At 45.4% G+C, this 15,278-nt stretch overlaps 1 protein-coding gene across 1 annotated transcript; it reads left to right on the top strand.

Annotated features, from left to right (window-relative positions):
- Positions 1-9,544: 9,544 nt before the first annotated feature.
- gbx2 (gastrulation brain homeobox 2) lies at positions 9,545-12,966 on the top strand (the record flags this gene model as incomplete). Its single annotated transcript, XM_080720455.1, has 3 exons — positions 9,545-10,115; positions 12,228-12,607; positions 12,784-12,966. 3 exons carry the CDS (start codon positions 9,545-9,547, stop codon positions 12,964-12,966), a joined length of 1,134 nt encoding a protein of 377 aa, XP_080576581.1.
- Between the last annotated feature and the right edge of the window lie 2,312 nt (positions 12,967-15,278).

Genomic DNA, 15,278 nt, shown 5'->3' on the forward strand with positions numbered 1-15,278 from the left:
TAAAATGCTTTTAATTTTAATTATTATTCTTACTTATTTTTGGCTAAAACGTTTAGGGCCCATAGTGTGTAAAACACTGAGAGTTAAAAATGAATATTGTCAAAATAATGTTGTCAAAAAGGCTTCTGTTAGCACCTGTCTGATTCATTTAATGTTTTTGTCGGGTGGAAACCTCGTATCCCGTAGCCCTGCTTCATCATACAAGGTCGTCGCACAAAAGTAGTGAAAACAGCAGTTGTGTGCTTGTAGATCGGCTGTTTTCACTAGTTTGAATAATTTTTAAAATGATAAATGCAAAACGAACGGTTTTGGACATAAAAGGTTTTCAGCCGACAACGACGATATGTAGGAATCAGGGCTGGACTGGGACATAAATTCGGCCCTTGGCCCTTGCATCCTTGCCCAGACCGGCCCTCCACAACAACCAGCGCGCAGATAGGCCTATACTCTACAGATCTGGCACATATGAATACACAAGCTCTTAATACCACCACTTTTACAGAACAACAATCGGAATGAGAAGATATGTAGTTTTTTTCCCACTTTTACGTTTTACGCAACTCTCTGAGCCTGCATCCGCTGTGTGACTCCTCCGCTTATTGCGCTGTGTGTGTGTGTGCGTGCGTGCGTGTGCGCGTGTGTGTGCGACTCTGTTTTCCTTAAAACGGGAGCGAGCGGAATAAATCAGCGCTGGCATTTAGAGGGAGCTGATGAAAAGGTTGATCGCTCCACATTGACGGAGCACCGTTCAGCGCTGCCGTGTTCCGCTCGGGGCAACGTTTCTCAAATCCATTTTTCTTCCCGTTTTCCCTGTGTGCCTTCGTCCCGTCTCTCTCTCTCTCTTTGTCGACCGACAGCCAACATCATCAGTCGCTGTGTGTGTGTGTGTGTGTGTGTGTGTGTGTGTGTGTGTGTGTGTGTGTGTGCGTGTGCGTGTGTGTGTGTGGCTGTGGCTGCTAGAAGCAATTACAACGCCAAAAAAAGACGCAGCAGCCAGCAGTAGCCGTCTTTTTGCGCTGTAATTGCTTCGCATGGGGCCCCCCCACACACACACGCACGCCAAACCCCATCCCCGGTACTTACAACACACAATAATATCGGTAAACTCGTCCTGAATGTTATCCATTTACGTGCTGATTTAAATGCTAGGAGTAAGGGAGAGAAAGAGGGAGGGCCGCTTGAGGTGTGTGTGGGGGGATGCCCATTCTTTTTCTTTTAGAACTGTGTCATCCACCTCTATATGGAGTCATTTGGCGTCTATTATAATCGGCGCTTGTTGCGGGCGGTAAGGATCAGATATTAAGGCGCTATCATCGTGTAAGCAGCTCCTCTCAAAAGCTCTCCGCTTCATTTAGCGCGGAGTTAATGCCCTCCATACCCCCTCTCTCGACCCCCCCCTCCACACCCACACCCCCTTCTCCGCGGCTATAATGAATGATCGCGCTCTTGCCTTGCACGCAGGAAAGGTTTAATTAAATCATAGTCCAATCATAATCCGTGTTGTTAATTAAACTGGATAATTTATAAGCACAAAAGAGGGGTATTTATTAGCCGGCGTGCTTCTGTTGGCGGTGGCCCGCGCACGCGCGGCGGCGGGGGCCAATGCGGTGTGGCGGTGGTGCGCGGACTTAGCGCGCGCACGCACGCACACACAGATTTCAAACACACATGCGCACGCTTGATACAGGCACACGCGCACGCACGCACACCTACAACCTTTTTACTATTGATGCCCCCGCATGATTGATAATGACGCGGTGGCTGCTGTACTATTTGTCTAATGGCCGTGCAATTAAATCCCCTTGTAAATGACCCATGCCTCATTTCATCCTAATCTATGGAATTTTGATTGAATTTGTCAGCCCTAATTGAAAAATACTGCTATTTAATGTCTGCATTGCAGTTGCAGGATCGGGACGAGAGCCTTTTAATGAGATCCCCGGCCCGGTGACCCTGGGGACCGGAGGGGGTGATGGGGGTGTGGAAGGGGAGGGGGGGGTGGGTTAGGGGAGAGAGGTGTTCATGCGTGCCCTTGATTTGGCCCAAGAGACCCCCCCTCGCATGAGATCTGACTCTGAGCGCCGGCCCGCCACGCCGGGGGTCCCTGGGGAAAGGATATATAGCGACCGACCCGGCCGACCCCTCGCTTCTTTACATTGTCTTATGTGTGTCTGTCATAGAGCAGTGGTTCTCAACCTGTGGGTCAGGACCACCAGGAGGGTCCCCAAATTATTTTGGGGGGTCCCCCAGATGATTAGTTTAAAGTGCAAGATTGTTTTCTCACTCAGAAGTAAACAAACCGACATGAAGTTTAAGTGTATAGAGGGTATCTGCACATTTCTAAAATGACAATTTAAGGACTTTAAATACCTTTTTAGTACCTCTGGTCAAGCATTGGTCAAATTGTCAAATATTAGAAACAGAAAATGTCAGATCTACATGCTCGCAACGCGAACGCGAGGCGTTGTGAGCATGTAGATCAGCTATTTTCACAATGGAATAGATTGAGTCAAATGTAATGCCAACTCCAGCAATTCCAAGTGCTTGTGCAGGGTGGGGGTCCCCAATTCAAATATGATTCTTTTGGGGGTCACGGCCAGAAAAGGTTGAGAACCACTGTCATAGAGAACTATACAGTAAAAAAAGAATCTCGGTATAAGGAGCCTCTGAGAGTGTGCAAATGGAATCAAATGGTTATATTTTGCACACTCTCAGAGTTGCAAACTGAGAAATTAAGATTTAATCTTACTGTATAATGGCACAGAACGTCCTTGTTATATCTTGGTTGTTAAGTTGTACGAAACATGTTGAAGACTTTATTAGAAGTTTGCATGACGGTACAGTTCACTGGTACAAGGTCAATTAAAAGGAGATCCTAGAAAAGACTAAGCTTATTTCGATAGACGGGTTTCTGGTCCACGTTACACTGATAAGAACTAGATGCTTGCGCAGGGTCGGTACCAAAATTAGCCAATAAAACCAGCGCTCCCCAAAACAACAGGTTTGGGGATTGGACGGAATTGATTACATGATACAGTCAGCTGTGCATTTAGTCTCAATGTTTGTAAACAAGAAACCCGTCTATAGGAAACCATTGAAGTATCTCATATACCAGTAAGACTCCCTAATCGGGAGATAAGCGACCGTAGGTGGCTTATCTCCACAAATAGGGCAAAAATGTGTTTTTCCAAAATCTTCCTGATCCATGTTGATGACATGAGTGTAGACATGCTGTGTAGTGATATTCGTGATTTTAGGGCAAAAACTGTAGGAGCAGTGTCCAAAAATGTGTTTTAAAAATCGGCCTGAAGGTGGCGCTAGAATAGGGCCATGTGAGAAATGAGGGGTGGGGTCTCCGCGTTGCCTTAGCGGACGAATAGGTACCGGCCCCGGCTCTCCTGGACGCTCCTAGCCCGAGTTACGGCATTTTATGTGCGCTGCAGTGGCAGGGGGTCCTCCACTGGGGGCGCCACCACTTTTGCATCCGTTCTGGAGCACCAGGAGTCGGTGGTCCCCGGGAATTCCCCGTGAGCAGCCCCGTTGGGGTGGTCATTTGGTCATTTTTGCACATTTGGTCATTTTTTACATCTGGGGGTCCCCCAGGGACCTGGGGGTCCCTGGGGCTCCGGGGGTCCTTGGAGGTTGTAGTTTGGCAGGCAAGGAGTGTGTGTGTAAAATCTGGCATGGATCGGGTCAACGGGTGCGGAGATATAAGCAGGGAAAAAGTGTGATGTGTGACGTGTGAGCACATTAGGTCATTTTTTACATCTGGGGGTCCCCCAGGGACCTGGGGGTCCCTGGGGCTCCGGGGGTCCTTGGAGGTTGTAGTTTGGCAGTCAAGGGCAACGGTTGTGGAGATATGAGCAGGGCAAAAGTGTGACGGACTCACTGACTCACTGACTCACTGACTCACTCACTCACAGACAGCCGGTGGAGGTTCATATATAACATTGAATGACAGACGGATAGAACACAGTACTATGCAGTAGATATAGTAAAAAAAAAAGTAAATAAAAATCAAATAAACAGTGCAAAAAATATATACAGTCAGTAGGTAAATACAAAGAAGGCTTAGGGGAGGCTGGGCTAGGTTTGTTATTGCCAGTTGCGAATGGCAGGCCTACTAATCTCTATGTAAACGCTCTATATTTTGTAAAATGGACCTGAGTTGCTTGCAAATATACTTGCAACAGATCAGCCAACACAGGGATGCTGACAGAACCCTCACTAAAAACCCAAGGACAAAAATCCACTCATCCAATTTGCCCTCCTGGCGCCCAAACTGTGGAATAAACTCCCTGTCGCACTTAGAACTACAGACTCACTCACTAGCTTCCGCCGTGGACTGAAGACTCACCTCTTCAGACTCCACCTAAACTCATAGCACTACTGTAAAGCCCTTTGCACACAGGACAGTTGCGTTTTTTTCGTTTGCGGCATGAATAAAACGCATTGGATTTGGTGTGCAAGGCTGTGCGGAATCGGCGCTGCGGATCCAAAAAGGAGTCATAAAAGGAGTGATGAGTTTTTTACCGCATGCGACAAGACGCACGAATCGAACTGGGTTCGATCGAGAAAAAAACGCACGGCGGCAGCCACTCGTCGCACGGCTAATTCGGAGCCGGTGTGCATGAGGTCATAGAGAATCATTGTTTTCTTTTCAAAAAATTATATTATCCGTTTTATCCGTGCGGTTAAACGCGCCTGTGTGCAAAGGGCTTAACACTCCCCTTCCCTCAATGACCATACATGAAGCTAGATAGAATTTTTCAGGTTTTAGAAGTTTTTTACGCGTGTGGTCTACCTATGTTATTGTTTTTCTAGATTGATATTCCTATGCATTTCTTATATTGTTGTTAATGTACTGACATATTATCTTGCTTGCTTATTATAGTGATGTGTATTACCTGCTTATTGTAAGTCGCTTTGGATTAAAAGCATCTGCTGAATGCCTAAACTGAAAACTGCAACACACTTTTTTCACTCACTCTAAACCTTGGGATCAATGCCATTTTCATGTTTCTGATCCGGCCGGAGCGGGAATAACTTTACTGTACATCATCACGTGACCGGAACCACTGAAGAGATCAGGAAATTACACCAACGTAATTTTCTCTACCCTGCAATCCTTGCCCGGCAGATTCATAGCACTCTGTGGCAAATTCACACTGGAAGTTTGGTGAATGACATTAGAGTCTATGAGAACAAAAAAAATCACACCTGTGTGAACTGAGCGGTGGTCGTGGAGGCTGCGCAACAGCAAAACAAATATATAATAATAATTATAATTATAATAAAAAAGATTAAATCAATATTTTTAAAAAATATTTAAAATAATAAGGGTAATAATAATAATATGGGGGGGGTGCTTGCTTGCGTGTGAGAGAGAGAGCCATCCATCCATCCATGTCACTCAGGCCACCACTGGTATTGCAGTTGATGCTCAGGGCAGACTAGACTCAACAGCACCTCTCTGGTCACCAGGGGTACTTAGGCTACATACGGACCCACCCACCCACCCACCCACATACATAGACGGATACACACACGGCCACGCTATGGAGACGGTGTGACCACCGCTCAATAAATCTGAACAATAGAGACCTTTATGAAATACTCGGCTCAAGAATAGAAAAGAAAAAAATGTCACACATTGTTTTCTGCTGTGTTGCTTTTCGGTGTGTATGCTGTTTAACTTTATAGAGGTATCTAAAGAGCACAAAGTACGTTTCTGAACTATTCTGGTATCGCGAGACCACAATTTCCTGTCTGGAAACCAAATCTCACGATTTCTCCGCGACAGAAACTATACCTGCCGCTGTTTAGATCCCTCAATAAAATCATGTACTGTGCACATCGAAAAGCAAGTGATTGTAAAAATACCTGTGATATGTCTTCTTTTATATTCCTGTACCGATTAGATATGACAAAGAGCTCAGTCGTTCAAAAATAGTTTTTCTTCATGGAACTTCATGAGCTGATCCAGCCGGCTCCAGCATTCACTGCCATGCATTTCATCCTACTTCTGGTGTGAGTTCGCCACCCGGTGCAACGAATCTGCTGGCTGGAATCGACTGGTAGAGAAAATCGTCTTTTCCTGCAGAGATGTTCATTGACCAGAACCACCGGTGCTGTGCACCTCCAAAAGGATTACCCCAGTTTAACATTTGTATAATCTTTTTGTTTATTTTAGTATAATAATGGTTTGGTACTTCCATCTTCTATTATAACTTGTAGCACGACAAACAAGACTAAACTAATTGATTTGTATTATCTGGGGAACCAAAACAATGCGATGCCATCAACCGGAACCCATCACCGGAACACAATATTTTTAAAACCCAGCTTAGAACCCTGCGGTGGAAAGTCTGGTTACCAAATCTCTTTGTCAAGAATTGCTGGATCTACAAGCTCACAGCATGTCAGGTTCATCACCACAGGTTGTGAGCAGTGTTGCCATGTCTGCTTATAAGTGACTTTAGGCTTGTTTTCCTGTAAAGTGTCTAGTAAATATTGGTAGTTACGGGTTGTGTTTTTGTTTTGTTTTTTGGGTGGGGGTCTTAATCAGGGGGTCCGAGATCCCTAGAGGGTCCTCAGAGTTACCACAGGGGGTCCTCCAAATCTTTGTGTGATAGAAACCTTTTTTCCTCCTTTTTTTTTAGAATAACCACTTGAAGCCTAGTGTCCTTATTCTGAGAACTTTAGCCAAAAATAGCAGATCTACATGCTCACAACGCCTCGTGCTGCGAGGTGTTGTGAGCTTGCAGATCTGCCATTTTCGGCAAAGAGGTTTGGTGTAGAGGGGAAAAGAGCAGACTAAGTACACAGAGTAAAAGGTCAAGTGTATTATGTATTGAGGTTCAAGTGGTTAATTAACTGAAAACACATATTGACATGAATCCAAAATAAACTGATGATACACTGAGCAGGGGTGTCAATTGGGTATGGCAGGGGTATGCAGCTGCCATACCCTGGGTTCATGGGGGGAAATAGAAGTTACTTGTAAATATGTAAATCTGTTGTTAAATTACAGTAAAATAACTACAAATGCAAAATTTTACATGATCACTTTAACAAGGTATTATAATTATGTTCTCCACACTTGTATTCTCCCCATCTTGACAAGATGGTATATTCCCAGGTTCCGCAGGTCAGCTGCACAGGTGCAATGCATTATTGTTAATTGTGGCACGTTTACTAACATGCCAAGTTTAGCTGCACTTGGAACAACTGTTCCATGCTGCCATATCCAGCCCAAGAAACCGTAGAAACCTGAGTAAAGAACTGACAAAACTCGTTTTTTTTAGACATTGTGAAAATAGCCGTTCTACATGCTCACAATTGTGAGCATGTATAATGGCTATTTTCACAATAGAACTGTGTTATACAAAATGTAATGATTCCTTTCCATGAGGACTCCCATCTTTGCCATACCTTAGCTTTTGCTGAACTGACGCCACTGACACTGAGGGTCCCTGCTTCATCAACATGTTCATGTCAAGGACCCCCAAATTAAAGTGTTTGATTGTCTGTGTATCCCTATCAGAAAAGGGTTGTGCATACCAGGGATTCCCCCATACAAGATTTGTGTTGTTAAAATGTTTCAAAGATATGTAACATATTTTACTTTTCTCCCCAGATTTCTTTGACAATAGCAGATCTACAAGCTAACAACTTGTGAGCTTGTATAGGTAACGTGCTCGTGTGGCTTATATAGACGCTCGTTTTTATAGACACGTGGTTGCTTATTTCTTAAATCTGTCAACACTGGTTGCCAGCTTGTAGATCTGCTATTTTTTTGGTTCCCAACAGAATATGGATTTCTGGGTTTCAAAAATAAAAAGTGTAAATAATCAATCAAATCTCTATCTCTGCACTGAATTCCAAAATTGTGTCTGATCCATTTTTTCTTTTTTTTCTTATTTTTTTTTTAAAACTTTGTCTTTATTAGTGATTACACAATTAGTCTGATCCATTTTCTGGTCCAATGAAGTCCGTCACACTGCATGTGAACGATTGGGAAGATTGGGAATATCTGCTGAGAGTTCAGCTCTCAGCAGATATTCCCAATCTCTCTAGTTCTCAGTGGGGGGTCCTGGGAACACAAATGGGGTCTCCTTCCTTTGAATGATTCTTTGCCCAATTAAAATGACAAATGTCATCTTGTAGTTTTGAAATAAAGGGGGGAAAAAATAAGGGGAAAAAATAAAAATAATGTTCTTTGAGCATAGTCCTGTATATTCCACATTTGCACGAACCATATTTCTTTCCTCAGCTATGGTGTAAATGTGATATTTTGCAATACTGTTTTGAAATACATAATCCCCCCCCGTACATTATGAAAGCAGACAAGAAATAGGGAGAATAATAAAGACAAATTAGAGAATAACGCATGCACGGACACACACACACACACACACACACACACACACACACACACGCGCACACACACACACACACACACACACACACACACACACACACACACACACACACACACACACACACACACACACGGAGGGAGGGAGTGAGTGAGTGAGGGCAGTCATAGTCATAGACTTATTATTCACACACACACACACACACACACACACACACACACACACACACACACACACACACACACACACACACACACATATATAGCTTATTATTTACAATGATATGTTTTCACATTTCTAAATGGCCTGTAGTCCCAATTACGTGTAATTGGCATTCATCCACGAGACTCTTAGGAAGTGGGGGTGGAGGGGGGAGGGGGGGGGGGTGGAGGGGGGGGGGGGAGATCATCTCGCTCGCGTCTTCCCTGCGACCAATCGGGCGCGAGGAGGGGGGGCCGGTCCTCCGGGCGACCAATAGGAGAGCGGTGCGACGCGGAGGGGGCGGGGCTGTGCCGTGCCGGGAGAACGAGGAGGAGGAGGAGGAGGGGGCGAGGAAGCATTTGGGAGCGGAATTTAAATCCAATGCCAAACATCTGGACGCTGTTGGAACGGCAAGGAGAGACGCTCCGCTCCGCGACGCGCAGTGCGCCCACGTCAAGTTGAAGTGAATGTCACATCATCTCTCTCGCCACCACCGCACTCTGACAGCGACAGGACAGGAGGACCGCACGCACAGCAGGCTGGCATTGCACTGTGGACGAAGTGATTTATTTTTTTAAAACCTTGTTATTTGTGCTTGTTTTAGTTTTTAGTTTTTTTTTTACTTTACAGTAACTCAAAAAAGAAAGGAAAATCAAGCTGTTGCGCTGTGCGCTCCTCTGTGTCGATGGGATGCGGCGATTTACAGGCGAGAAGCGGACATTTAACGAGGGGATTATTATTGTTATGATGATGATGATCGGTTTCTCTGAGGGCTCGGCGGTCTTCATGAATGAATAAACAGGCATAGATCGTCGGGCGTGTGAAACTTCAACGGGGACCCCCACCTCCTCGCTCCCCTCCTCCGGAGTGGTCCGCGCGGACACCTATAACAACAACATTTCTTTATTTTCTTGCACCGTGCGCTCCGATCGCACCTCCCCGCGCGCGGTCTCCATATAGACATGAGTGCGGGCGGCGCGTTCAGTCCGTCCTTCATGGTGATGCAGCGGCCCCTGGGCACCGGCGGCGGCGCCACCACCGCCTTCAGCATCGACTCGCTGATCGGCGGCGGCGGGGCCGGCGGCGGGGGGCCGCAGCCCTGCGGACCCGCGGGACACTTCGTCTACACCGGCTACCCGATGTTCATGCCCTACCGCTCCGTGGTGCTCCCTCCGCCGCCTCCGCCGCCTCCTCCCCCGGCCAGCATGCACCACCAGCTCCCGCTCCCATCCACCTTTTGCTCCAGCCTGGCGCAGGGCATGGCGCTCACCTCCACGCTCATGGCGTCGCTCCCCGGCGGCTGCTTCTCCGCCAATTCTTCATCCTCCTCCTCCAACTCTTCGTCCTCGCCCTCCGCGTCGCAGCAGCATCATCACCAGGAGGCCATCAGGAAGTTCGGCTCGCCGCCCTCCTCGGTGTTCGAGAAGGACGCTTCTTCTTTGCACCACGGCGGCCGCCTGGAGGGGGGCGACGACGGCAAGGCGTTTCACGGGAAGGACAGCGGCTTCCACGACCCGGAGTCTGCAGCTACAGGTAGCCCGCCCTGCAGTCCCAGTCCCCTCCAACCCCCAACCCGCAGTTTGCGTTGGTGTTGTGAACAGAAATCCTGAGGATTGTATTGTGTTTTAAGCCTTAAAACAACAATAAAATACCCAGGATTTGTATAAATTATAAAAATGTTGTTTTATCTTTCTAATCGTCAACTGGACGTTCTAAAAGTCAAGTGGATGACAGTGTTCACATGCAGTGTTCACCAACTCTATATAAAAAAGAAAATGCAATGGTGAACAATATAGTTATCTTTATATATAGTGCTATAAATAGTGCTCAGTGGGTACACTTTATTTATTTCTGTAATGTTGTCAATAAATGGCATTTGGATGTGATTTCGTTTTAAAATAATAGTAATAAGCTATTAAAGCCGTGGTGGATGATGACACAAACTCCTCCGTCTTGAATCTAACTTTATTTAATTGCGTATAGGCTACATTTAACATTTAGTTCGAGAGTGTACACATAAATGATCCGTTTTCTAGGCTATATGTTTTATTCCATTGATCGAATGCTTTGTCATTTTTTAAAGACATAAACCCTACACAGAATAGGCAATCGATGTCAATTAGGACAATTCAATACATGTCATATCAGTCTCGCGACTAAGGAATTTTCTTTATATAGGCCTATATTTTATAAAACCTGTTATATGATTGGTGGCAGGAAAAAACGTATAATTATAATTATAAATAGCATTCCTTACTGAGACACGTGGCGGTCTAGAGCAGACCTATGTGTCGCAGCTCATTTGGATCCCAGCCGTAAATAACATCCCGTGTCAAATGAATCCCACCGGAGTTCGGGGCTTTTGGAGAAGGACGCCGGCGGCAAGTCTGTGTAATCCCTTCACAAATCACTGTAATCGCTGCGTGATGTGCTCATTTTAATAACGACCAACATCTGCGTCAGTGTTTAAATGTCACATATCACATATATAGCCTATATATATTTATAAAACTGATCCCAAAATAAAAATCCACTCATCTTAGATATCATTATAGAGAACAAGTTCTTTTTTTGTGACTTAGCCTAAATTTAAAAGCTGGGCCAGTTGAAAGTTGTATTATTTTATTTCTAGATCTGCATGGTTATAAGGCCATTATTTAAAATCGTAGGCCCTAAATCACGCACTGTGTGTGTGTGTGTGTGTGTGTGTGTGTGTGTGTGTGTGTGTGTGTGTGTGTGTGTGTGTGTGTGTGTGTGCGCGTGCGTGCGTGGAGGGGGGATTACGCACTGCTCTCCAGATGTAGCCTAGAGGGGCCGATGATGATGATGATCACAGAACAGAAAGAAAGAAAGGAACGCGCCGCGCCTGGCCGTGCGTAATTACGCGTAAAAAAACCTTCCTATATTGCACAGCGCTGTTGTCATAAATAATGTGTTCCAATTTGAGATGGGCCTCGATCCGCTGCGCGCGCCGAGCATCAAAAAAACACAAGGCTGATTGACAACGACATGAGAATCATCCAGATGTCATGTTTAACTCATGTCTCACTTCCTTTTTCCCCCTCGTCTTCTTCTTCGTGTGTGTGTGTGTGTGTGTGTGTGTGTGTGTGTGTGTGTGTGTGTGTGTGTGTGTGTGTGTGTGTGTGTGTGTGTGTGTGTGTGCGCGTGTGCGTGCGCGTGCGCGTGCGGGGGTGTATCAATTTAATTCAATCTAATCTTTATTTCAGACCCAAGGGAGATCCATATCACACATGATGCACACACAAAAAAACGCAATGTTTCCATTTGTAACTGCCGTTATAACAGCATACAAATGGAATGTTCCATTTCGAACACTCGGGGAGTTAAATCAAGACATTTTATTTAACGTCTAAAATAAATCATATTTATATATCGTCGTTGTCGGGATGTCCAAAAGCGTTCGTTTAAAAAAAATGAACTAAACTAGTGAAAACAGCCGATCTAGAAGCACACAACGCCTCACAGTGTTGTGTGCTTGTAGATCTGCTGTTTTCACTACTTTTGTGCGACGGCCTTGTCTGATGAAGCAGGGTTTTACTTCGCGAAAAAAACGTACACATTTGAAACTTGGAGATACGACGTTTCTGCCCGACACTGACGATGTATTGTGTGTTGTGGTCACAGTCAGAGGAGGTGCGCACCACGGCGGCAACAAAGACCATCACGACAGCCCGGACGAGTGCTCCATGAGGAAGGACGAGAGCTACTCCATGGACAGCGACCTGGACTACAGCTCCTCCGACGACACCCTGGCCGGGGGAGGAGGCTCCATGTGCCACGGAGGAGGAGGAGGAGGCAAGGAGGACGGCGAGCTAGGAGGAGCCGGGGCGGGAGGCCCGGACTCGGGCTGCGGCGGCGCCACCACGTCCACGGGCAAGAACCGGCGGCGGCGCACGGCCTTCACCAGCGAGCAGCTGCTGGAGCTCGAGAAGGAGTTCCACTGCAAGAAATACCTGTCGCTAACGGAGCGCTCGCAGATTGCGCACGCGCTCAAGCTGAGCGAGGTGTGTACTATTCGTCTGTCATTCAATGTTATATGAGATACTTGAATGGTTTCCTGTGGAAATAAGCTTAGTCTTTTCTAGGATCTCCTTTTAGTAGACGTTGTAACTGTGAACTGTACCGTCATGAAACTGTAGGTATATGCAAACTAATAAAGTCTTCAATCAATCAATCAAAGGTGCAGGTGAAGATCTGGTTCCAGAACCGCCGCGCCAAGTGGAAGCGCGTCAAGGCGGGCAACGTCAACAACAAGACGGGCGAGCCCTCGCGGAACCCCAAGATCGTCGTGCCCATCCCCGTGCACGTGAGCCGCTTCGCCATCAGGAGTCAGCACCAACAGCTGGAGCAAGCCAGACCATGAAAAACAATAAAAAACGAACAAGTACAATAAACACTAAACCACTTGAACCCCAGCAGCATCGCATATTCTGGAGGGGGAGGGGGGCTATTATCCCCCCCAAATAGCGGATTTACAAACTCACAATGGGCACTGCAATTTTGCTAATTCTGAGCTTGTAGATCGGCTTTTTTGGGGGGGATTTGGCAGCGTAGAAGGAAGAAAGCGGTCCAAGCATCGGAGCCAAACTCACTCAGGTCCGTTTTACGGGTTTAAGTGGTTAAAAAAGAAAAGAAAAGAAAAGAAGAAACAACTGGACCAAAAGAGACCTAAAAACGCAGTATTAATCTTTTTCTTTTACTTTTATAAAGACGCCAAATAAACTTTGCGTAAAAACATGGAGCACTGGTGTAGTAAGCCTATACCGAACCTAACCCACTCTGTCGATCCGACACTTGTGGTTGTCCTTTTACTGGGAGGAGTGGTGTTGAATGACAGTCCATGATGAGACGCTATTGACGGTGACATCCATGTGTTGCTTCTACACGGGAATCGATCCATCCGCGACGTGAAGTGACACGACGGACAGGCCGCCTGTTGAATGACGAGCGAGTGCGGGGGGGACGCATTTAGCACCCGCACCCACCCACCCACACACACACACACACGCACGCACGCACACATGCACACACACACACACACACACACACACACACACACACACACACACACACACACACACACACGCACGGCGCGCGCGCGCACACACACACACACACACACACACACACACACACACACGTGTAAATAATAAAACACCCATCCGTCCGACGCAGAAAGAATCAACATCATTTGGGACCAAAATTAAAGTTCAACCCCAAAATGACTTTCCCCCCCTATCATTACTAACCCCGTGGAGACTTGCGTTCAATAAAATATATATTTTTTTGTCGCATGTCAAACCAATGGGGGCACATTTATTATATTCAAATTATTGTCTTGAATGCGACAAAAATGAAAAAATATTATTGAACTCAAGTCACCATGGGATGAGTATTGATATAGGGGGGGGGGGGGGGGAATGCATTTTGTTGGCGAACTAAGGACGTTGGAAAATATATAAAGCTGTGGTTCTCAAACTTTTTTTTCCTTCTTTTTTTCCCCCTTTTTTCTTCAAGAACCCATCCCTCCCAAAACTCTGAGAGTACAAATGGAACCATGGAACCATTTGGTTCCATTTGTACACTCTCGGAGCTTACAGTAAGGATCCATTTGGAAACCCCTCGAAGTGGACCCCACTTTGAGAACTAGGGTATACTGATATAATGGATCCCCAAGAAGCCAAGTGTACATTTCAGTATGGTAGCATTATAGCCTACTCTTGTTTTTAATGGAAAGACAAAAAGTATTTGTTCTGCTGAGATTTCTTTTGATTCTTTTCCCTTTTTTTTTTTTTTTACTTTGATATGAGTATTTATTTGATTTTTATTTGATTCTCTTTCTCCCCGGACATAAGCGGGTTTAACTTGGGACTGGGAGTGGACATCAAACTCCAAGACAAAGACGAGTTTCTCCCTTTCTTTCTAACAGTTTTGTCCCTTCTTTTCTTATACTCAAGAGAGACAGACAAGAGACAAACAACCAACAGTTCAAGCCAAATACAGACAACACATCCACTGGATCGTTATTCATTAATATTATTATTTGTTGTTGTTAATATTTGTATTAATCGGCCCCTTACACTGTTGCTTGAATTTATTTTTTCGTTTTTATTTTTTCTTCTTTTACAGAATTTATGCTGCTAATTTATTTAAAAAAATAAAAAATAAAATTGTGCAAAAGTAAACTAACATTCCATGACTTATCGAGTAAATGATATAGGTGTGAATTAAAAGCTGAAATGTTACCATTACAAAGGCTTGTCTGAAGGAACATTCTTTGTCTCTAATGCAGCCAACTGAATTAGAAGCCTACTGTCGGGCAGCAACCTCGTATCTCCATTCAAATGTGTACGTTTTTTGCAAAGTAAAGCCCTGCTTCATCATACAAGGCCATTGCACAAAAGTAGTGAAAACAGCAGGTGCTTGTAGATCGGCTGTTTTCACTAGTTTAGTTCATTTTTTAAATGATAAATACAAAACGAACGCTTTTGGACATACAAGGTTTCCACCCGACAACGACGCTATATTTCTAACCTCGAACATTGTTTTGTGACACACATGTCATTATAAGGAGGCCAGCAGCACTTTCAAACACTAACACTATTATTTTTTTAATGTGCAAAGCCGGGCCCGGACACATGCACTGCAGTGCATGCAGACCAGAAGCGAGGCGGC

The sequence above is a fragment of the Nannobrachium achirus genome, assembly GCF_963921795.1.
Source record: "Nannobrachium achirus genome assembly, chromosome: 24".
Classification (NCBI taxonomy): domain Eukaryota; kingdom Metazoa; phylum Chordata; class Actinopteri; order Myctophiformes; family Myctophidae; genus Nannobrachium; species Nannobrachium achirus.